The sequence below is a fragment of the Nesoenas mayeri genome, assembly GCF_963082525.1.
Source record: "Nesoenas mayeri genome assembly, chromosome: 19".
In the NCBI taxonomy this organism is placed as follows: Eukaryota; Metazoa; Chordata; class Aves; order Columbiformes; family Columbidae; genus Nesoenas; species Nesoenas mayeri.
In genome coordinates, this window is record NC_137568.1 from 5959864 (window position 1) to 5984948 (window position 25085).

The 25085-nt window shown below is 45.1% G+C and overlaps 2 protein-coding genes across 2 annotated transcripts in view; one reads left to right on the forward strand and one right to left on the reverse strand.

Moving 5' to 3' along the window:
- Positions 1-1645: 1645 nt before the first annotated feature.
- LOC308047739 (urotensin-2 receptor-like) lies at positions 1646-2746 on the forward strand (the record flags this gene model as incomplete). Its single annotated transcript, XM_080356436.1, has 1 exon — positions 1646-2746. One exon carries the CDS (start codon positions 1646-1648, stop codon positions 2744-2746), a length of 1101 nt encoding a protein of 366 aa, XP_080212562.1.
- Positions 2747-16390: 13644 nt separating this feature from the next.
- Positions 16391-25085, reverse strand: part of OGFOD3 (2-oxoglutarate and iron dependent oxygenase domain containing 3) — a 38571-nt gene continuing 29876 nt past the window's right edge. The window contains exon 9 of the mRNA XM_080356348.1: positions 16391-18905. Coding sequence (XP_080212474.1) covers positions 18769-18905 — 137 coding nt within the window. The 3' untranslated portion in view covers positions 16391-18768. The remainder of the gene's footprint in view (positions 18906-25085) is intronic.

The window sequence follows — 25085 nt, forward strand, 5'->3', positions numbered from 1 at the left end:
TAAAGGAGACAGGACTGCAAAAGTTGTGTGCAACCTAATTCTCAGAGACTATTTATGCCAAATCCGGATCTTCCTCGCAGTCTGTGGCAGTCAATCCCCTTGCCTGCCATGCAAGCAGGATTTGGCCCCGGTGAAGCATCCGCCTGCATTCCCAGCTGCCAGGTCCAGCTGCCGCGCAGGAATGCAGGGCTGCGAGGGCGCTGGCACGGCACCGAGTCCCAGCTCCCAGCGAAAACAGTGTTCATCTCCGTGCCTGGAGTTAAACTTTGTCAGTGCGGTGCCTGATTCTGATAAAGCAAATCCCTGCCTGACAACAATTCAGTTTAAATTCTTCTCCCTCACCAGCATTCAAATCGTGCTTGAGCCAGCTACTTTATTGAATATAGCTTTAAGCATTTGGAGTGCTGTGGAAAGAGGCACACGCAGTGATGAGCAGTAGCGGGAAGGAAAGCAGAGTTACACATGTGTGTGTTAACTTTACAGCAAATTACAACCGTGTATGCAATACAACATTTTATAGGGCTAAATTCTGCTCCTATGAATCAATGAGAGCTTCACCACTTTTCAGCATGCCACAGAGAACTAGATGACATTTTGCACAAAAGCAGTTTGAGGAGGGATTAAAACAAGCAAATAAACACATAGCAGTCATTTTAGCCCTCTGGTTTAAGAAAAATGTTTGGAGGCATAAAAGCCAGTTAATTCCTATTGGAAATCAATGGCAGCTGAGGAAATGCAGCACTCTTGTACCCTTGGAAATCTGTGCTTTGACTGTGGAGTGCCCTAATCTCTGCCTTCTCTAAAATAAAATTGAAATGTGAGGTGCTCATTGATTTTGCAACTGTCCCCAGATTTCCTGCCTAACTGGAAAAGTTGTCTCTGTAAACCTCATTAATCACACTCTGTACTTCACCTTCTTCAGGTGAATGAGCTCTCACTAAATCTCAAATTTAAATCTTACTATAACATTGCTATACTATTCAGAGTAAAATACAAGCTATTCCCATGAAGAAAAAAAAAAGAGGCTATTTCAGCCCCGGGTTTATTTCCACTTCCATCTAAGTCTATCTCCGAATCCATCTGAAACACGATTTGCCATCTATCTGAGAAACACATGGGCTGCCTCCGGCTCTGCCTCTTGCCCACAGAGGTGTCTTGGACTGATGAAGCAAAGCAGCGAGCTCCCATCACCAAAGACAAAAGCCAAATTACAGCAGAGCGGCCGGGAAAACTTTTGGGGAAGCTCCCAGAGCCTCCTCCGCCTGGCGGGGTTGGGTTCCCGGGGGCACGGAGCGCTCCGGGTTTGCTCCCACCAGCTCGGGGAGCCCCGTCTCCGCCGGGTCTCCCCCGGGATCCGCCCGGGCTGAGCGCGGCGCGGCTCGTTCCGGACCCTCCGCGCCCTCCCCGGCTGCCGGAGCCGCCTCCTCCGGGACGGCACCTGCCCCGCCGGAGCTGCGGAGGCTCGGGGGGTCCCCGCTCTCCCTCCGGTGGCGGAGGAGGGAGCCCCGGCGGGCGGGGGGCGCGGCGGCCCTTCCCCCGGGGGCAGCCCCGGTCCCGCCCTGCCTCCCGCGGGGGGCGGAGCGGCCGCCGGCGGGGCCGGGAGCTGCGGGGCCGGTGCGAGGCTGCGGGGCCGCCGCCGCCGCCCATGGAGCCCAACGGGACGGCGGCGGCGGGGGGCGGCAACGCCTCGGCGGCGGTCGGTGGCGGCGGCTCCCCCGGAGGCGGCCCCCTGCTCATCTCCTCGGCCTTCGGGACGGTGCTGTCGGTGATGTACGTGGCCGGAGTGGCGGGGAACGTCTACACGCTGGTGGTGATGTGCCACTCGGCGCGCTGTGCCGCCCCCATGTACAGCTCCATCGTCAGCCTGGCCCTGGCCGACCTGCTCTACCTCTCCACCATCCCCTTCATCGTCTGCACCTACCTGGCCCAGGACTGGTACTTCGGGGACCTGGGGTGCCGCATCCTGCTCAGCCTGGACCTGCTCACCATGCACGCCAGCATCTTCACCCTCACCCTCATGTGCACCGAGCGCTACCTGGCCGTCACCCGGCCCCTGGACACGCTGAAGCGGTCGCGAGGCTACCGGAAGGTAACGGCGGGGGCCGTCTGGTCGGTCTCGCTGCTCCTTACTCTGCCCATGATGCTGATGGTCACCCTAACCGAGGGGGGCAAGGCAGAGGGCAAGGTGAAGAGGATGTGTGCGCCCACCTGGAGCATGGACGCCTACCGGACCTACCTGACGGTGCTCTTCAGCACCAGCATCATGGCCCCTGGAATCATCATTGGCTTCCTCTACACGCGCCTGGCCAGGACCTACCTGGAGTCCCAGAGGAACCCTCCCCACAAGGAGAAGAGCAAGAGATCCCCCCGGCAGAAGGTCCTCATCATGATTTTTAGCATCGTGCTGGTCTTCTGGGCCTGCTTCTTGCCGTTTTGGATCTGGCAGCTGGTGCGACTCTACAGCAGCTCCCTGCAGCTCACCACCCAAACCCAAAAGTGCATTAACTACCTGGTGACCTGCCTGACCTACAGCAACAGCTGTATCAACCCCTTCCTCTACACCCTGCTCACCAAAAACTACCGGGAATACCTGCGCAACAGGCACCGCAACTTCTACAGGTTCACATCCTCCTTCCGCAAGAGGGGCTCCAACCTGCAGTGCTCCTGGGGACGGTCCATGTCCTCCAGCAACCAGTATGACTACAGCTCGGAGGCGCTGGGCATGGCCACGTTGAAGGACAAGTGAGGAAGAGGAGGCTCCCTGGAGACACCAGGACCAGCAGCGCATCTGGCCAAGGTAGGGCTTTGGGACCCCTCAGCCCTCCAGGGTCCTAACAACTCATTTCTGGTGATCACTGTAGTTAAAGGCAAGAAGTTGTGTGAACACAAGTACTGTGAGATGCATTTGAATTTCTGTCTGGCTCAGGGGTGTCAGGAGGGTCCTGCAGGAGCCAGCAGGGACAAATCTTTCTGGGGTTTATGTGCAGAAGATGAGGTGGGTGCTCTGTTCAGTTCTGCCGTAAACTCTTTCCCTGCTGTGCTGAGTTTTGCCCAGCCCTGCACTGTTTCTCCCGTGTGGCTTCGCAGTGCTGTCCTCAGCCTACAGCTGGCTCAGATCTGCAAACGTCTGAAACTGTCCTGATATTGCTCAATTAAGCTGCAAACCTTGGGTTTGCTCTATATGCTACTGTTGCCTATTTCTAGAGTGTGCAAAGAGACCTGTAAGCCCCTTTTCCTATTTCTTGTTATATTATCGTTCACTACGGTTTCATCAAGCTTAAAGTCTCTATTTTAAAATTCATTGCAGCAGCACTTTGAACTCCAGGCTTTCAAAAACCACAAGGTAAGCTGTGAGAAACCACAGGATTACCTAAAAAAACTTGGAATTTTTAAAGGTTTCTACCTAAGGTGATTTGAATTTGCCACTGATATTTTTTTAAGGTCCATTTCTTGACATTCAACAGGGCTTGAAAAACTGAAAATTTATCTTGCAAAGAAAAATGTCGTATAATGCTACCACTCAAAGACCTGAGGCTCTAAGCAAAATAACTGAAACCTATATCATGAGACTCATCATAAAAGGGACAAATTTATTCATGACGTTTCATCAAAAGCATTTTGCCTCAGTGCATTCTGCTTGTTTTCTCCCCACTTAGCGTCTCGTAGTAAACCTTCACCACAGATGCCAGAGATGCTTGTAAGCATCTAAACAATTGTAAAACCTCCGTTTATAAAATAAACGATGATTGAAAAGTGGACCATCCTCAGGTTTCCCCCCCGCATGGTCTCTTTACCCATCTCAGGGGTGTCTTTACCAGGGGAGAGCTCGTGTGCGTGGGGATGAAGTTGGGTTCAACATTCTTCCTTCCTATTCTGGAGCAGACTCTGGGGATAAGTAAAGCATGGTAGAAAATGCATAAACTATTGCCAGCAGCTAGTGATGCCCAGAGAATTCTGAAACAGCAGGCGGCTGCTTAAGGAACAGTCATTTCCACTTTCTTACGGCATAACCCGACCCCTGTACACTGGAGAGGGGTCCCGCTCCAGCCCTGCAGTGTTACTGGGTTCCCGTGTCCTTGGGTGATCCCCTCGCGTCACACGCCGAAATTCAGGGTATGTTTGTGCTAAAGCAGAGACACGAGGGGCCAGCAGCGCAGCCAGGGGCTGGGAGCAGAGAACACAGCACAGCAACACGCTGGATTTTATGCACTCAACCAACAGCAGAAAAATAAACCCTTGGGGGCACACGTTGGATGAAGACCAGGGAAGCACGTTCCTGTGTCAGGAGTCAGTTATTCTTACAGCTGCAGTTGTCGGGTTGCTTTTCAGGGAGAGGGGAATAAGTAACTCACCTTGCTCGTATTACTTTTAACCAAGGGACCGTGTTCAAAACACCAGTGGCCCCTTTGCCGTGTACCAGTATTGTGCAGACTCCCAAGCTGGGCAGTATAAATAGACCTAATGGTGCCCATTTCCTCATGAAATAGGGGGGCTAACACACAATTAATGTTAGGAATGAGCAGGAAGGGCTTCAACAGTTTTTAGGAACAACTTTTCAGGAACTAATTCATTTTTTAATTGTGAATTCTGAAGTCATTGTTACTTTTCCTTTGCTTCTCATTTCCGAGGCTGGAAGTCACTCCCATATAAGAATAACAAAGATAAGACTTAACTGAAAAGGCGCTGTGGGAAGGCTGGAGTAGGTGCATGGTCTGCAAGGTGTTCTGTGTGGTCCTGCTCCCGGGCAGCATGTGTGTGCAGACAGACAGACGTCCTTGCAGAGCCCAGCATGGCTGCATCATTTCCAGGAGCTGCACATGCCATGTGCCCACCTCTCAGCAAAACAAAATAGTATTTCTGCATGGCTATAGAAAGAAAAACCCACCTAGATTTGCATCCTGATCTGCCACAGTGCTCGTATGTCTTGATTTCCATTGCTCAACCTGAGGAGAAGCTCCTTGCAAGGCCACTTACCCACCGCAGTATCACAAGGTTGCTATGGGATGATTGCCATGGATGAAATAGTTGCAAGGCATAGTGTATATCCATTAACAGGTATGAATGGGAAGCAGATGATGAGAGAACTGTATAAATATCGAAAACAGTATTAGGAAATACACTTTCTGCTTTAAAAAAAACCAACATAGTGCTAAAATATCTAAAGCCAAAGAGTCTAAAAACATAGTTATTAATATTAATGAAAGAGAAGCTGAAAAGGAGTCGTGCCTACAAAAAAAAAGGGGATGAAACCACAGAGCAGGTAAGATCCACATTTTAACCTAATGTGGGGATAAGCAAACAGAAGGGTTTGATTTGGGGTGCGCTTCCCGAAATGTCCCGTCAGTCCCCAGAAGTGAGTCTGTTACTCTGCTCAGCATCATGAAAGGTGTGTAGGGAACGTGCTTTCTGTGCCACATCGTCAGAGCGTTAAACATCGAAGGGTTGGTGGAGGAACATCCGTATGAAAGGGGGAATATTGGATATTTGTCACTCATTGGGTTTTTCAACCAGTATGTGCGTCATCCCAGTCCCATCCCAGTGCTGCTCCTCTCTCCCATCAGGTTTATCGGAATAAACCCGTACGAGGTTGCTCTAACAAGAGGACCAGTAAATTGGATGGCACCCACCAAGCATGTCGCTGGGGCAGAGGGGAGCCTGTTTAACACACCAAACTGGCCAGCAACCGGCAGATGCTGCTGTGTGTGATGAACAACAGCTCCTCAGCAGCGCGGGAGGTGCAACACGGCACAGACCTTCGCCAACACGGCTCCTCGGGAGCCTCGTGTACTCTCGGGGATCAGAGCTCAATTTAAAAGATTAATTACGTAAACAACATCCCTTTTATTGTCCCATCAGACCAGCTAAACTGCCAAAATTCAGAAGGTTTGACCCACTTCATAAATACCTTGCAAGAGCAGATGATTTAACTGAGTTGCTGTTGTCTGTAACTGGACAAGTCTTGACTCTCTTGGGCGTCCTCATGTTTTGGAAATTAGGAGATGGTCTCCATGTGTCTTCCTTTAGCAAAAAAACCCCAAATTAATACGGTAATTAGTTTTGGAAGGGGATTCCTGCTGCATGTCTGTAGCACAGAGTCCTGTCTGGCCTGACACAGCCTTTATGTGACCCATAAGGGGTAACTTTGCCTGCGGGTAACCCCAAGTATTTTGGGGAGTGTGTTGGTTTGGGGTTGGTAGGACCTCAGTGCTCACAAGCACATCGCCCTGTGTGCAGGCCACGCAACACTGCTGGAAAGCAGCTCAGGCTATTTGTTACACAAGGGAGAATTATTACCTGTGCTCAACACTAAAAAGGATGAATCAGGGCTCCTAAAATCAGGAGATTAAAATCACAAAACCACACCTTTTCCCCACAACCACAGAGGCTGTGAAACTCTATGAAAATCGAGATAAACATAACCAGAATCTGGATTATAAGACTTTGCAAACTCTATGTATTTTGTCACTTAGGGTGAATGTGAAGCATCTCAGTCCAGGGCTGAGGTGACAACAGGAAAGTCAGTTGGGCTGTAACTGGGCAAAATGTGGTGATGTCCTTGAAAACAATATTACTTTGGCTATTCTACATTCCAAGAAGGCAAGCAATGTGTACCTTGGGATCATTTACCCGACCCAAATCATTGTAATCCTGTGGGCTTTAATGTGGGCTCTTTTTTTTTCTGGCTGGTTTTATTCTTATTATAACTGAAGTTTTGTTGCAGTTCACTGACACAGCTGGTTCTTCACAAACTGGGGAATGGTAGGTGTAGGGAAGGCCAGAGCAGTTCAGTTCTTGGGGCAGAGGTTGTCACTGCAAAACTCCACACATGCTTCACAAGAAAGAAAAGAGTTTAATCACTAGAAAATAGTTCCAATACCCCTTAGGGTTTAGGATTTTTTGACAAAACAAACAAACCAACCAAACAAAAACCCCCAAAACACCCCACCAAAACAAGCCAGACTGTGAAATGCACTTTAATCCTGACCGTTCTCTCCTTCCTTTAATCTAAGGTAGGATCTAATGCAGCAATGGCAATTTCGGTGCTTTCACTTGAAAGGAAAAAATGCTGGTTCTCTGTGGACAAGTGAGAATGATTGTTTTCCCCAGACACGGGAGAATCCATTTGAACCTTACTGAATTTTTGAAGATTTTACCTTCAATCACACATTTCTTATCACCTTTCTTCTCCTTTTTTGAAAGCGAATTTGCAACAAATGCTCAAAGGCCCCACATTACAATTTAATCATGACCGCGAGCAAATCATTAACGTTTCCACTCCTGTTTTGTCAGTCATTTTTGGTGCTTAGCGTGTGATTGAATAGCAGGGAGGGCAGTGAAACAGAGGTGATTTTACGAGCACTTTGTACCTTGCAGGATACAAAACGCGCGGCGTGCTGCCCAGTTGCATTAACCAAGGAGAACAGGCAGGATGACTAAGTTCATAATCTGTTCCCCACAAGCATGAAGAAAGGAGAAAATGCATAAACCTTATTTCTGAGCCCAGCCCGCAAACCATGCGAGCAGATAATGCAGCACCTGAGAAATCCTGAGTGCAGCCCCAGAAAGTCCGATGTATTTGCTGGGAGGTTGGGTTGGCTCAGGGACACTCCGCTTTTCCCACCGTATTTCCGAGTCCCTCTGGTGGCAGCACCATCTTCCATCCCCAGGGCTTGGGAAGAGCATTTGCTTTTTATTTTAGGCTTTAAAATGGAGCGGTTGCACAGAATCAGGGCACAACTCAACTACGGAATAGCATTTAATTTCTGTAAAGTATAATGTCACTACAACATCTGGAGGGGAAAAGTTGCTTGTGGAGAGAAATCCTACTCCCAAGTGCCAACTTTCCTCTCCCACATTTATTTCTACATAAACCCAGACTAACTTTACTCCTGTCATTTTTGCACAGCATCCTCACTGCAGCACCCATGGAAACACCCAGAGCCAGTGACCAACCTCAGTTTACCCCAGCCAGGGGCTTTTTGCCTTATAATGTTGATTATTACTGTTAGCTTCAAGTTTTTCTGGGGACTTGGAAAGACATGGAATTAATTTCTGTGACTTATAATAAATATATAGCTTTGCCTTCAAAGTTGTAGCAGCAGCTTCACAGGATATAACTTCAAAGTTATTTTTATTATCATTATAGAAGCCAGCTTTCTGCACACACCAAGTTTCTAATGTGGTGTATGTCACCTTTAGGGGAGACTAACTTCATCCTGGCAGGTTCTGAATGGTCAAAACTGAGCTTTGTGCTCTGTGGTCCCAACTAGAGACATCCTGCCCTCAAACACAAGGTTTCCAAAGGGATATACCACAGCAAAATTGCTCCAACCTTTTCCCTTGTTTTCCTTACTCAAGAAAGGGATAATTAAAAGAGGAAAGGGAGACACGAATCCTGAGAATTCTTTGGGCTCTACTTTTTCTGGTTCTCTCCAATTACAATTTAAATTTGAATTTAAATGAAACATTTTTGTAAACACTAGGAATACTTCTACAGTGAGGAACAAGGTGAAGATTTAAGAAGCGCTTATTAATTTCATAGAGAAGGCTGAACTTCGGTCTTGTAGAAGATCCCACCCAAACACCTCCGTCGAGATATCTGGAGGGGAAGTAGTAAATAAGTTTGTGCAGAAACAAACCATCCAGCAATGTTAGCCGTGCTTGGCAGAAAATGCCATTCTAAAACCAAACCGGTGCTAATCGAAAAGTAAAATCTGCAAAGTTAGTTTGAGCTTGTTTAGGCCAGTGTTTCTCTGAGGTGTTGTTAGCTTCTCCTTGTGCATTCCTGTTAGGATCTCGAATTCAGCTCCCGAATTCTTAACTAAAACCAAACATGATTTCATCCAAACAAAGCAAGGGAGATTCCTGAAGCTAAATGTGGCGTATCCATAAACAGGGCATTTCAGAGGCAGCTACCGCTTCATATATGCACTCCTGCAAACTTCACCAGGGATGTCCATCAAATTCACAATGCTTCTACGCCTTTTATTTGTTTTTAAATATCATCTTGACATTTGAGAACCACGAGGATGGCTCTTGCGAGAGGCCTCCCAGGAAAAGGCGCTGTGTAGCCATTGCTTCTCAGGCCACATTAAACTGATCTTTCAAAAGATGTGGAAATAGGAGAAGGTAAATTAACTGTAACATAGGAATGCTAAAAGGGGAGAGAGTGACATCCCTGAAGACACACATGGGCAGAGGAGATCTAAACCTTCAGGAATGTGCCGTCCCACCGGACAAGCCCCGCGCAGCGAGAGGCAGCACCAGCTCCTGCAGCATCTCCCTCTGGCAGCCCAGCTCCACCAGTACACTGCGCGCAATCCCAGTAACCCACTGATTTAAATGGACTTTCTGCTTTTTCTTTGCAAGATTTTTATTTTCTCCTTTCTTTTAACACTGTAGAAGGGAATATCGTAGAGAAAAGGCATTATTATGCAATCAGCTGGAGCCCTAGTTGCCTCTAGCCAGCACATTTTTAAAGCAGCTTTCTGCCCCTGAATAGAATTTGCATTAAGGAGCAGTAGCAGGACAACACGGGGAGACGGCAGCACCCACCTGCCTCGTGCCCCGTGGCAGCACTGGTTTATCTGATCCCACTCAAGTGTATATATTATATTTATCTTCATTCACATCATGCTGCTGGGGACTCACAGGCCATTCATCCCGAAAGCACTTGGGCTGTTGATAAGTAACCCAGGCAGGCTTAGAGCTAATAAAATCCAGAAGAGATTTACAATGGGTTTGACGTTGGAGACACTTACCAAGGCAGCACTCACACCAGAGCTGAAGAGAGAGATTAACTCAAACGGGGGGGTGCTCAGAAGTCCTGGTTTCTCATACAAAATCACCGCTGACTCGCACTGTGACCTCGGGGAAGTTGCTTATTCTTGTGCCGCTGGTCATTAACTGCCTAGAAAACAGCAACACTTCCTATCATCTGCACAGGTGTTTTAAGGCATTACTGATGTGCGTTAAATGTTTCGAGATCCTTGGATGAGAGGTGCTACACGTGGAAGGGAAAAGCTCTGCTTGTAGAGATAACTAGAGTTCAGGTTAGCTATTAATGGATGAACAGAGGAAAAGTTTGTGTACCAGAAGATACACAAGATATGTTTTTGATTAACGGCCGCTGATCGGTGAAGATGCTCATGTAGCCCACAGCAAGGGCAGCTGCGCTCGGCTGGCTTCCCTGGGAACGTGGCTGAAATGAGGCTCCTGATCAAAGCATCACCATTTTGGTGCATCACTACCCTCTCTAAAGCCCCTCCTTGGGTGAGAAACCATAGCAGCAGATGTGGAAGGGAAGCAAAATAATCTTTACCTCCTGGCAGCCTCTTCTTCCCCATGTTACGGGCCGGGAGCGCTGGGGTCAGCGGAGGTAAAGGCAGAGTCTGTGCTGCAGCCGGCTATAGCAGCAGCATCTTAGCGCAGAGGGGGCTGAATAGAAAGAATTATCCCCATGCTCATCATCAATTGCTAAACACAGCAGAGCTTCCCTGTCATTTTGTTGTTGGCATCTTTTTTAGAATGATTAAATCTGCTGAGGAACCTCCGCCTGCCTGAGGCACAGCACTAGTAATTCCCAGCAACAGCAGAGGAAATAACAACCGAGTAACTTTGCTTGGCTGTTTTCATTTGGTTGTTTGTTTTAATACAGAGGTGAGTTTATTATTGCAAACATCTCTCAAATTTCAAAGCGCTGCCTCTATCTTTGCAGCACCTTCTCTTAGGCAGGATGAGAAAATGAAGCTCCACAGTGTCTGGTGCCCAGTGTTAGAGGAAAAGTTCCTTACAGAGCTGGCTTAAATAAGGGGGTGCACAGTGGAGGGATGGGGAAAGAGCTGGAGCATCACTTGGTCTTTTACCTCCCTCCATCGTGAGTTAATATTTTCTTTTCCAGGCATTGTGTGCCCTGAGTATTCAGTATCTATCTCCATTATGCAGAAGAAAAATACTGTAAGAAGTCTTGGGTTTAGTCCAATAAAACACAAGAAAAAACTTTAAATCTATAACTTCACGGCCTCAGGAAACTCTTTGTGTCCCCTCAACACAAGTGCTCATGTTCACAGCCCCAGAGAGGCGCCGTGGAAGCCGGGATGAGCAGGACCTCGGGTGTGGGTAAATGGCTGCAACAGCTGCTCTACCTGCAGAATGGAGGAGTGAGATAGTTCATGTGTCACACTGCATTACTCATTAATCTTAATGAGAGCACAGAGAAATTGCTTTAGGCTGAGAAAAGGCCTTGGAAGGCAATACTACATCAGCTTCGTGCTGCCTCCCATAATAAGCCTTCACACCTGGTGTGGAAATAGGACGGGGGAGAGATGGGCACCCTAAGGGGAGCACATGCCCGGGCACAGAGACTTACGGTTCTTGAAACCCTCCCTCCCGTCAGGATCTCGGTGCAGAACCAGCATTTGATCCGACAGCCACGTGCCCTGTTCAAGATGCAGCCAAGTCCCAGCTTGACTTGCTTGCAAATCCTCCTCTCTTCTTTTTCATCTTTACTGTGCACGGAAGGAAACTGAGCACAGGAGCCTCTAAACTCCGCACCAAGCGCCAAGCCCTGGCCGTGCAGGGTCAGGAGGTACAGGAGAGGGTGAAGTCCCTGCTGTTTGACAGTGTCAGGGCATGGACAGAAATGGAGAAGCTTGCTGGCACAAGCACCTTAGCTTAGACCTCAAAAAAAAGCATCAAAGTGGCATCTTAATAGGCATTTTTGTTTCTATCACATTCTTCAGTTTATCTTGCAGAGCTCTGAGGTGGGTGTTTCGGGCTTGGAAGGTCTCTGTATAATCACAGACTCAGGACCTGCCTCCCAACCCTGCATTCCCATCGCTCCCCATAGACGGAATCTCCTGCCCACGTTGAAGCTTTTATAGAAACGGAACAAATGTGACTGCGTAGCTTATCTGTGCAGCAGAAATACGCACTTGTTTTTAGCATGTTGCTGTCTTGGGCACTCCTATTTTCATCTGAGGTTTTTCTTTTCTGTCCTTTGTGTGACGTTTCCCTCTCAGCCACAAGACGTGGCCTCTCCCAGGGCCTCTGTCTCCCCCCTCGCTGCCCCCCAGCTAAAACACCCACCAGACCGTGCAGCAGCCCAGCTATAGTTTGGAGGCTTTGGGGAAATTTCATACCTCTTGAATTTCAAATGTGTTGTTTCACGTTGCCTGCAGAGAGGGCAGAAGTCTCTATTGATTTCCACAACCTAATCAGAAAGCAGGCATGTTTCTGCAAGTGCAATTGCTCTAATCAAATCCTTCAACTAAATAGAAGTTACATCTGCATAGCTAGCAGTATAATTTAACAAGCTTTTCTTTAACTGTTGCTCCATCTTCAGCCTCCTCCGTCCCCTCATTTAGGCTGGTAAATCTGGTTTTGCAGCCTTGTGGCTTTAAAGGATTAAGTCATTTTACTTTACAGGGCCTTTTCTTTTTTTCCAATCAAGCCAAAAATAATTATTTCTTGTCCCAATCGGATTCACTGTCTACCCCAGGCAGCTAAACCAATACAACTGATGGGCCATGGAAATAAGTGCTTGTGAAATGACATCATCAAATCTGTTTTGAAAATCATGAGTTAAAAGCTTCAAGGTGCTTGAGTTTAAGATATCACTCAGACCAGTAAATGGCTGAACTCACAACCCAACAACCTTTACCCTGCTGCAACTGGAATCGTCTTTAAGACTTGTGTTCTTGGATGATTCAGGCTTTACCTTCTGTTTTTTCTGGCCGGTAAGGCAGTGGCTGCCCTCTCTAGGGATGCACTTTAATCCCCAGGGAGGCTTTCTAAAGCCTTGTGAAGCAGAATAACCACCAGAAAAACCATCAGGAACCTCTATACCTTTGCCAGAGCACCCATGAAAACATAGTCCTGCAGCTTCAACCCACACTAATAATCTTTGTGATACATCTTCAGTCTGGAAGAGACTACACACCGAAGGACTCAGCATGGGGAAGCACTTTTCCTTAGTTGCCTCTGGACCTGTGGGGCTTTTTCCTGCTCAGTTTTCAATTATTTGACTCACACTTCATGGGCTTCATTTTCTGGCACATTAACAGCTGGTGGTTTCAAAGGCTGCAGCTGGCAAGGGCAGTACCTGGAATGGGGAGTAATTACTTGCTGAGCTCATTGTAATTGTTCAGTTATTGAATAATATTGAAAGGCAAGCAGGGGGAATATTTGGTTAATTAAGAGCTCATTCAATCACTGCTAAATTTAGGCCTCCAAAACAGTGCTCACCTTACCTGGACTTGAAAACCTCTGCGTACCTGTTCTGCAGGGTTAAACCAGGAACGCTTTTTGACTTCAGTCATCAAGATGCATTTGCTCTTGGGCAAACCCTCCCAACATTTATAATCGGCGTTAAGATCTCCCTGAAGCTGCCATCGGTCTCTGCTGAGACGTTCAATAAGAAACAACTCACCTGTAAGCACGCAGGCACGTTTGGGATCAAATTCTCATCCAACAAAACTTAAAAAAGGAAAGAAAAAGAGATGTTACAGACACAACAGCAAAGCATGAGCGTTTAATAGAGCCCAGCAAGTGGGACAGGAGAAGAGCTTGGAGCCCTTGTCATTTTTCCAGTGCTGCTGGTCTAACACAGTTGCTGGGCACATGGTTTTTCTGTTTGAGGCTTTTAATAATTTAAGGTTTAGGAAGCAAGTTTCTTGCCCTGAGGACATTTTCTGGAGCATGGACCAGCTTCCAGGGGCTCTGAGGAGTCTGCAAGGCCAAAAAAGCATTTACAGCTTGTTGTCACGTCTCTGCTGTCGCACCAAGAATGTCAAGTGTCTGTATGAGAATTCAAACAGGCTTGTAACTGAAAGGATTTTATTTAAGGACTTTTCCAGGAGAATTTTGAGGGAAGGACTTAAACAAGAGGTATCATTTGACTCAAGATGAGTACCACTTAATTTTAAACAATTAGTGAACAGATTTTTAAATAATTCTTTTCCTTTGGGCTTTAATCCTTTGTCCTAGATTAATTTAATACACGATATTCCTCACGCACAGTATCGGTCATGTGTAACTACCACTGCAAACCTACCAATGGGATTTGCTGTCAGTGGCACGTACTGGTGAAAAGGGGACTAGTCAACTGCAAACGTTACAGAATCACAGAATCACAATGTCAGGGATTGGAAGGGACCTGGAAAGCTCATCCAGTGCAATCCCCTCATGGAGCAGGAATACCCAGATGAGGTTACACAGGAAGGTGTCCAGGCGGGTTGGAATGTCTGCAGAGAAGGAGACTCCACAACCTCCCTGGGCAGCCTGGGCCAGTGTCTGCCACCCTCACTGAGAAGAAGTTTCTTCTCAAATTTAAGTGGAACCTTTTGTGTTCCAGTTTGAACCCATTACCCCTTGTCCTATCACTGGTTGTCACCGAGAAGAGCCTGGCTCCATCCTCCTGACACTCGCCCTTTATATACCTGTAAACATGAGTGAGGTCACCCCTCAGTCTCCTCTTGTCCAGCTCCAGAGCCCCAGCTCCCTCAGCCTTTCCTCATACAGGAGATGCTTCACTCCCTTCAGCATCTTGGTGGCTGCGCTGGACTCTCTCCAGCAGTTCCCTGTCCTGCTGGAACTGAGGGGCCACAACTGGACACAATATTCCAGATGTGGTCTCCCCAGGGCAGAGCAGAGGGGCAGGAGAACCTCTCTGACCTACTGACCACCCCCTTCTAATCCACCCCAGGTGCCATTGGCCTTCCTGGCCACAAGGGCCCAGTGCTGGCTCTTGTTCATAATGTTCAGAAGGGAGAAAGAAGAAAACAGGTTGAAACCCTTGCTGACCACAGGCAGATTTATCCCCTTTGCACTTCCAAAGTGAAAAACGTTTGAGCCTGCAAGATCTAGCAGCTCCATCCTGTCTGTAGTACACACAAAATAAAGAGGAGGAAAGAGTGCATACCAAACCTCATCCTTTGCTATACACTTCAGAATGAAGTAAACTTAACCTTTCTTTCACAGATAATACATTAGAATAAGCCACATCTTGTATGTCTGGAGACACACCAGTCTTTTGAATAGGCACCTGTAATCATCTTGTATTTTGCTTTTAGTTTAAACACTGCAAAAAGGAAAATAATTCTTAAGCAGGTTTTCCAGAGCAAACTCTGCAAGGTAAATTCTGCAAAACAGAAGAGCCGTCAAAGCAGGTTGATTTCAAAAGCTGACAACCTTGACAGCCTCCTTGCAGCAGCACAGAGCCGCGTCATTTCTGCAGTTACCCGTGGTTACAACACTGTTGAATGAAAGGGAATCCAAACCTGTCGAGGGTTGTAACTCTTGAACAGGCGGAACAAACGATCTGGAATGACAGCTCGCTGAGTACTCTGCTGGGTTCTCAATGGAGTGTTTTGCCAACTGCTGCAAATTGCTGGACCTCATCCATTCGAGTCTGGGCTGCTGAGGGGATGGGGAAGCTCCCGGTGGGATCTCCTTGACTTCTTTGGTTTTTAGAAGAGGGGAAGGCGTAAGGCAGCTCGTCAACAGATCCTGTGATTTCAAGTAGAGTCATGAGATATTCTCTCCCTGCCCCCAAGTTAACATATGAGCTGAAATTAGTGTTTTCTCTTCTATTAGTAATTTCTTCTAAATTAAGAAGGCTGAGACATCTACTTCAGCAAAACAAATAGTACATCAAAGTAGCTGCCTTAAGCCAGGCAAGTGATCCTTTTCAATGCTAGCAAGCCAGTCTATGAATAAATAAGAGGCTGAGCTTATATACCCTATTCAATACATGCCACAGGTAAAAGCTCAAGTGTGCTGGGACAACTGAGCACTGAAACAGATGATTTGAGGGGAGATGATGGACAGAATCAAAGAAAGACGTGCAGTTCGGAAATAGGACAGCGATTTTCTTTGGACAGTCCACCCTGAAAAGCTTTAGTACAAGCCACCAGCATTCACATGGACAATAAAAAATGCCTACATGGATGCTTCCCGCATAAATAGATTGTCATGAAAAGAGAGTTGGCCGGCAGGTTTCAGCAAACGTGGTGTAAAATTAGCTTTCAGCTCCCTAAGGGGGTTTATAAGAGAGATACGGCAGAGCACTGGAGTTCTTCATTTTCTGAGGAGCAGACACTCACCACTTGCCGGACACTCAAAAGGAGAGATGAGCTGGGATGTATTTCTTGTTTGCTTGGGGGAGGGAAGAGAATAGGGGTGACTGGTTGGATTTTCTTCCCCCTCAAAGAGCCCTGATCTCCAGCAACATCTCCTGCTTTTACTCCTGGAATTTAGACAAAAAAATACTGCCCCAAGCCACACGTGAGCATGTTAGAGAGATGCAGTTCACACTGTGTAAGGATATCTGCATGTAGAAGGAACGTGAGGAATTCTGTATTAAAAAGAAAGTCATCTTTATTTATTGGGGAAAGGAAAGCTAGAAGGAGAAATTCAAATATAATAACTGCAATCAAAGAAGAAACAAAACCAGATTCTCCTGACACCATAATCATTATCAACGCCATTTCAGCTACACATTTATTTTAATGTGCACACCTTTGTGCTACAACCTGTTGAGATGTTGACTTTAAAAATAAGACATGAAGCTAAATTTCTGCTGTAAATCCAAATTAAATTCTTTTTGTAAACAGAGTACTCTGGTAAACATTTCTGGACTTGAAATTCATTAAGATAACACTTGGAATATTTCAGGTGGACGATACATACTCAGGAAAATCTCAGCATAAACGTACCTTTCCAAACCTTCGGTTGATTTATGAGGAATTAAAAAACCCACAATGATTCCACAACTGCTTACACAATGAAAATTCCATACATGAGTAATGCCAAGGAGTCCATTCAGAGTTCTTAGAACCATAGCATAGAGGATAAAAAAATTAAAATCAAATGCATGCTGCGGAATGGAAAGCTAGGATTACACTAAAAACCTCATCTGATCCCGTATCTATTGATTTTATAAAAGTTCCTGATATTCCCTAAAACCTTTGAATGGAAAGACAGTTTTTAGAGTAGCACAATTTCGCAGAAGTCCCCATGAAGCTTCACTCAGGCTCTTAGAAAGGATTAAATCTCTGGCTTTTTCTCCTGCTGTATTTTCTGTTTCACCCTGGGACATTTGACACAAGCAGGCTTTATCTTCCTTTCAAGTATTTTTCTTTCAAATACAAACCAGCATTCCCAAATACTTGTAACAAGTATGCTTTCAGGTGCAAGGCTGTAAATTTAATGTCAGGACTAAGCCCCAGTTCACACAAAACATGTCCTGACCTTTCTCTATTCTGTTTGCACCATGAGGGCTCTTAAAGGTTCTTGCACAACTAGGAAACATGAAGCCAAGTTCTGCCATCACCCTATGTTCAATTCAGAGCACTTGTCTGCAGCAGGTTGGCATCAGACTTACGCAAGTTTAACACAACAAATCCCATCCTTGGCATAATCAGAGTTCTAGGAAACCAAGCAGCACATTTCCCAGTAGCAACAGGCAGGCTGAACCTGAAAGAGAACAGTCATTAAAGTAATTCAAGTTCAGAATTATCTATCAAGGACTGGGAAGAGATACTCTTAATAAAAAGTTATTCAGGCTATTTATGTGGATCAAAATAAGTGAAGCCAAGTTTATTTCTAATGATCTGCGAACATGTATTTATTTGGCCTAGAGGGGTTTTATAATCAAGCTCTAGGTCAAGACCAGATCCATTTAAAATGCAGGTGGATACGTTTCCCTCAGACCCCACATACTAGAGTCTGCTGGTCCATGTGGTTTTGTCAGCCGGCCTTCAACGGCAAGACAAGGTTTACAGAGTGAGTAACATGGAAAACCACAACAAAAACAGCTTCTTCCTCAGCTGTTCCCATCACAAATCCTAATGCCCTACTTGGGAACTGGGGATTGACAAATGCCGAGATGAAGGCAGAGGACTGTCCGATTACCTCTGCTGTGCTCTCCGGTTCAGTATTTACTTGATGTACATGGTTACACAGTCAAGCCACCTGCATAAGGAGATCTTAACCTTAACGCTGGGCTTTCAAGAGGAAAACTGCTCATTTTCATTACAACTCAGAAAATGAGGTGAGCTGGGCATGCTGCATTCTGATCAGAACGATCTAGTGCCAGGACATTCCCAGCACACCAAGGTGTAACGTGTTTTCTGGCTCACCAGAAAATTCTAGTTCTGACTTAATATTAACTAGTCCCAGTTTATAGCAGAAAATATCTGTAGTAATTCAATAAAATAAAGTTCAAGTAAATCCCAGTAGTCAAACCACAGGTGTATTGCCTGCTAGTGCTCATGCTAAGGAGAATACATTCCTCTCAACAAAAGGTATGTTCACAAGAAATAGCACTCATCTTGCTCTATTAACTTAGGTCAAGCTTTCTACCTCCCATCAGTAACTGAAGTGACTAAGTAATTTAACAACAGGCAACAGTAGCATGGGCAGTCATATCGAGACATGGTCCAAAAGATTGTTTGTGTCTTTTAAACTGGAGAATTTAAAAAAATATAACATGAAAAATAAAGAGCCTGCTCCAGGACTCTTCATTTTAGCCTATCCCCTTTGGGCGTGAAGAGAAACCATTTTCAGAATACACCAAATTTAAGGTGGTCCTTAAGGCACTGTTTGCAATATTTATGGAAAAGGTCACACGAAAACAAAATGTATTACAATATATTAACACAGTTGGGAAATTCTAATTGTATGTGAGGTTACAAGAGATGTTATCTCCCTCTTTCTTCTCCTCTTGCAGGGCTTCTCTCATTCCATTTGACCTCTTCCCCGGAGGAATTACTTCAAGACGGGATCCCCAATGCCGTGGTCTGGGTTGCAGGTGAAGGAGATGGTGACAGCGTAGCGAGTGCCCCACTGAACCTTTTCCACCCGATGAAGGTTCTCCGATCCAGAGGTGAAAAAGGAAACCCGGCCTGTAAAGACAACATATTTAATCAGTGACACGGAGTTCACCACTCGGCTCTCTACACGGTTTTGCTGTTGTCTTGCTCCGACTGCTCCCTAGTGACCTGAGAGCCCATTGGTCATCGCAGAGACAAACTGTTACGAGCTTATGCTGCACTCTGACAGCTTTATGTACTGTTTGAAACGTACCTTAATCCTCTGCGCTACAAAGCTGGAGACTTAATTCCACCATATCTCATAGTTTATAAAAGGCAGGAGGAGGGCAAGAATATCTGAAGCCAGTTCTTAGTTTTTGCAAAAAGAAAAAACAGAAAGGTGCAACTCCAGTGACAAAGTGTATTGATCTCCTCTCTGCTCCCTTCTAGTCTGGGCTCTAATTTTAGACCAAAGGACAAAGTACTACAAAGGTGGCAAAAAGTCTTCAGTGAAAAAACACTCAGCAGGTTTACAAGCAGCCGCGGCAGCTTATCAGCGTTGTACCAAGTATTTGCTATGGCGTGTTGTGCACAGCCTGATCACCCCCTGCTCAGCCAGGTTAGAAAGTTACATATAAGTCATATACCAATTAATTTTCCTTAGAGCCACACCATCAATGCATTGGCTTGGAAATTGTGGGGTTTGTTTTGGGTTTTTTTTTAGATGTAAGTGCTTATTCCTGCGCTTCGCGCTGTCCAAGCTCTGACCACCACCCTGCCTCGGGGTTCTCCAGGCACCAAGTGGCATTGAGGTGAAACGCAGCTTCTTTGGTAACGACAGCAGAGGTACATTAGCATCCCACTTGCTGAAACAGAAGAGCCCTCTGCACCTTCATAGTATTAAAGTCTGCTGAAAACACAAAAAGTTTGTTTAGCAAGTAACTCAGATCTGACGCAATTCCGTAGGACTGCTCGAGTTCTCCTGAGGAAGCCAGTAACACCCGTACGCACAGCTGGTTTATCCCAATAGCATGTGTTCTTCCCGCTCGGCTATATTTTTCCCCACTGTTCAAATTAGATGAAAGCTTGTTAAAAAGCTTATCATAGGGAATTCATATTGCCAATCTAACTCTGCCTGGGACTCATTCACAATCAGGCAAAAATCAAACACTTATGGGGCTACTTAAAATGGGCGCAAGATAAACTATTCCAACCATTATATGGTGTCCACTGCAGAAATGGACTCCAGGCAACATAGCTGGTTTTCTCCTCTGGATCTTTTGGGCCACTTTTAGCTAGAAGTTATTTTGCTCGCATACTCCTAAGCAGCACAAGGGAGATTTGAACAGAACTAGACTGGCTTCAGTGAGCCCAGTTTGCTCACTAAGCCGAGGTCTCTTCAAGCAGCCTCCGTGTTCCTCGCACATACAGTTGCAGTTCACTGTTAATCTTTCATAGTCTTTCATAACTGCCCAGTAGAAGTCGTATCACACTCTTCTCTGCCTTGTCGCTGCACAACAGTAATTGGTAAAACTATATATCTATTTTAAAAACACATTCATTTGTACACATAGCTCATTTAGACCTTGGTGTCCTGCTTTTCTGGATTAAAGGCTAAGTTAAGCAAGGTACTCCTGTCCTGGGAGTGTTGCAATGAACAGTGCTCAAGGATTTCATACAAAGTCCCCATGTCATGATATTTTTTTTCATTTTGAATCCTATTTCAACATTATTCAAGTACTTTATTATCAGTCTCTCACTTACTCACCCAAAGCTTTGCCTTAAACCGATTTTCAAGCATTTGTTTGATCCCTTCTGAGAAGAAGCAGCAATTCAGAGTTAGACAAGTTTCAGTGTATTGTTTAGGCCAGTTAAATGGGATTTTTTTTTTTTGCTATACAGAATGTATTTTAATTTCTTTCTTTAATAAATATGTCTTCATATATATGGCATCTATAGCTCCTTGTGCATCTGGTCCCACATCAGCCAACCACAGTCTGAGTCACTGAACAAGCCCACAGTCAGTTTTCAAACATAAATTCTTCTCAAATGAGGAAAAAGTATCTTAAACTAATTTCCATTGCAAAATTCTGAAGCAAAAGCACAGTCTCCATGGTATGCTATTTTTAATAGTAGAAATGTTCAAAAAGAGTGTAAAGCGTGCTAATTCCCATCCCATCTGACAAAACCTTCAAGAAATGTATGGCAATATCATTATCCAGAGACTCCTGGCAAAGGACACAAAAAATCGAGTTGTACCATTAGCAGATAGGATGACTTCTAAGACTTTCAAGCACACCAAGACTGGACCCTTCACAGTCTTGCTTCAATACATAGTATATGGAAACCTCTTCAAAAATTAAATCACTACAATAAAAAGCAAGCAGGTCAGGACTAAGCAAGTTCCTTAAAGCACAGACCTACCCCGAGGTTATAACCTGTCCTTGTCCCGGCTATTATTTTTTTAATCAATTTTGAGTTAAGATTTTAAACCCCAAAGTTCCAAGCTATGAGCCACATCAGCAAGTTAGTAGGACCATATACAATATGGGTCTGGTTGTAGCTGTGAGGCTGCATTCAAAGTGTTGAAAGTGCACTTTAAAAAAGTGTTAAATGCTGCCACAACTAGTGTTGCTGTGATAGGATTGCTCTCATTGTGAATGGGGAAAACAATATGCACAGGACACCTCCACTAAGCTCTCCAGACTATGAAATACCAATAGAATCAATGTTGAGCTTCAAAAGAGATGAGTGTTGTACTACAAATGCTACAGAATGGTTATGCAACTATTCATTGCAGATAAAAGTGTGTACGTACTTACAATTTCCTGCTGAAACATTTTTGCGGAACAAAAGCTCAGGAGAAAGTATGTAAAATTCGTATCCCATTTCCTTTGTCCTTTTCTTTCATTATTTAACAATGTCCTCAAATTGGTCTTTTCATTCTCTCCTCCCCTCCTCTGATGAGCCTGCACAGGTTTCTTTCCAACTTGCTTTTCTGCTCCACTAAAGAAATTTTGACTGCTACCTTCTGGCACATAATTCCAGTTTGATTTATGAACACTTACTGTTAAAGTGTAAGCTTTTTTGAGACCACAAGGTACCACTCCATACAATTTTATAGTATATTATCTAAGCAAAACAGATGCGGTCTTTAATCCCTGGTCCTTAGAGGATGAACTTTTGGAGAGGACGAGACAGCAAAGGGATCACCTCCTGTTTTGAGGTCCGTGCTTCCAAGCTTTCAGAAAGACACCAATCTCTGAGCTATGCTCTGAAGGATGGAGATTGGAATGGAGGTGTCCTGGGGTTAGAAGTGATGCCAAGGGTAAAAGCCAAAGGATTCATTTTTTTTCTACTTAAATAAATCTGTAGTCTGAAAAGTATTTCACCCCAGTTGTGAACATTTGACTTGTTTTCCCCAATCATTGCAAGATGCCAAAAACTCCATTGTTTTAGCTTCACGATGCTTTGACCCTGTACTTCAACCTCAGGAAAAAGAGGTTGAGATTCATAAGCTACCAGGAGCCACGGGCTGCCCTGTCACACCTACTATCCATCACCTCCTCCTCACCTCCGCTCCCCATTCCATGAGAAGTCAATGGGGCAGAGCTCACCACAGCAGTCAGTGCAGCACGCCACCACACTGAGTGCTCTTAACACTTGGACATACAGCCCCATACTAGATAAAAATACATTTTGTAGGCACTTCTGTCCATGCTCTTTTCTCTCTTCTGCCCACAAACACTTAATTTCTTTAGAGTTGTTCCCAAATGGCTTCAAAGTTTGCCCCAGGGTGTCTAGGGCCAGGGGAGGGAGCGGTACGCCAGCCTAGCTCTGAGTGCAACTACAGGCCAGAGGAAGTTCCTCCCACACAAATGCACTTGTTCTCACTTTTATTAGAAAAGCAAAAAAAACCCAAAGAATTAGAAAGATTTATGGTAAACTCAAGACCTGCAGGAGCCCGTTTCTAAATGCTTTGCTTGCTTGCATATCTCCGCAGTAACAGAAGTAATGAGTCCTTGCCCTACAACCTCTATTTGACAACAATACCTGAATCTACAGTTTGTTTTTATTTCCTTTCCAGGTTTTCTCTGCTTTCCAGCATTAAGTGCTAGACAGTGTGCTTCAGGATGGAGATAGGGCCTATAAACCTTTAGCTGATGAGCTCCTGTTCCTTGCAGGCTGCAGAAAGTGTTGTGGTGCAGTCGCTCCCCTCTCTAGTTCACAGAAGCTCTGCTTCTGTACTAAGATGAGCCAAGAGTTCCATCCACAGGTGGAGTTTCATCTCAGTCCTTTCTGTGGCCCTTAAGCATCCCCACAAGTTTTAATAACTCAAAAGAGGAAGCAAAGGATAAATTGTATTGGGGACAAAGGGATTAATTGAATGGAAAACCCAGGTGCAAACTCATTTAAACACTCCACTCTCACACTGACTGAGGACAAGAACTGCCAACGAGCTCATCACCACAGCATCCACCAAACTGAGCCCGGTGTTTGGTGTCACTGACACAAGTCAGGCTCTTAAATGCTGTCAGGCTGAGAAACGCCTGTGATGTGAAAAACAGGAAAGGTCTCGCAGGGAGCAAGACCTTAATCTTAGAGGTAACCACTTATTCTACTGATGTTTTGAGAATCAACTTCTGCACTGATTCCAGGACTCGTTATTTATGAAGACATACAAATGCCAGTCACAAACCACACTGCCACGAATTTTATGTGATCCTAATTTAGATGAAGCAACACTTATTTTCAGGAATAATACTTCACCAGCAGCAAAAGCCACAGATATTTCACTAAGCAGCAATTATGTCCCATTTAATTACTCAAACAAAACCCCTAGAGGAAGATATGTATTAACAATGAGCTTTTGCTTTTCCCTGCTTTTGCTTTCTCAGGTTTTAATCACATTCTTAATTGCCCCTTATCAATGGATTCTTTTTAGATGGATTCAGAAAATACAACTGATGCAAGCAGCATCATGCAGGTGAGAATTCAGCTGCATTCAGCTATATATCACAGTAAAAATGTAAAAAAGTATTCCCCTAAGGCTTGTTCTCAGGAGATTTCATCTGTGTTGAATTTTAACATTCGGTTGCATTTCCATAAGAAAAGCTGCCTAACTCCTGGTCTGTGAGGTAATACAGATTGGAGGAATATGAAAAGGAAGCAGTTTTCAATCACAACTATGCTCTTGACATGTAACTGACTTCCAACCAAACCACTTACTCTCTCATTTGTTCCCTTGTCTCCAAAATGAATGTGGTAGTGACCTATTCTAACAAGGTTACTGTGAAAATTAATTAGTAATCACCATTACAATACTTTGCAGTTAACACATGCTCTGTTTTCTAAGTATTATAAAAGATAGCCTATGTTGTTCTTATTCTGGCAAGAGAAAAAGTAGATGTAGGGAATATATGAAAGGACTTTGAGACCATACAAATACTAACATACTGTAATGCTCATAAGAAAAAATACTACAAGATCATTATGCCCCAATATTATAAATTCATTGCATAATCTATGTTGGAAGAGACCTTGAGAGGTCATCTGATCCAATTCCCTTTCTCAAATCAAGGCCAATTTCTAAATTATATCCAACAGCTGAGTTCCACCAGGTTGCTCAAGGTCTCAGCATTAGCACATGCGAGTGCAGAACCAGATACCGATGTTTCCCAGGTCTGTCTCAGACACACATTTTGTTGTTACCCTCACGTCTTCTGTGCTTGATTTTTGAGCAGGGGACATGGAGCAGATGACATGCATGCAGCAGCCCCTTCCAACCTCAGGTATTCTGATCACACATGAACAGGCCATTCACATGAGTATCAGCTTTGGCAATCACTTTCTATTTGCAGCACACCTGTTTATCCACTGGACTCCAAGTCCCTTCACACTCTCATCCTTCACATGGCACCGATGTTTCTGCTTTTTTGGCAGCATCCTGGCCTTTGCAGTTTAAATGACCGCCAGGTTTCCTTGTAAACTCCTTGGGTCATGAGAACATCCAGGAAAAACCACAAATTACGTGTTCAATTGTCTCAACCAACACTCGATCACACAAGTAAGCGAGTGATAACTGTCCCCTCATTCTCCGGGAACTGGAAAGAAGGAAATGAAGCAACTCATCTGTCTGATTAAAGAGAAGCAGAACAGTTTGTTTGGCACTACAGATCCGTGCGACATCTTTCATCTCAGGCACTGACAGCTTTGACTGCCTGCTTAACATTTACCAGCTCTAAATGTTACTTGCAAAGGAAAGAAAAACTG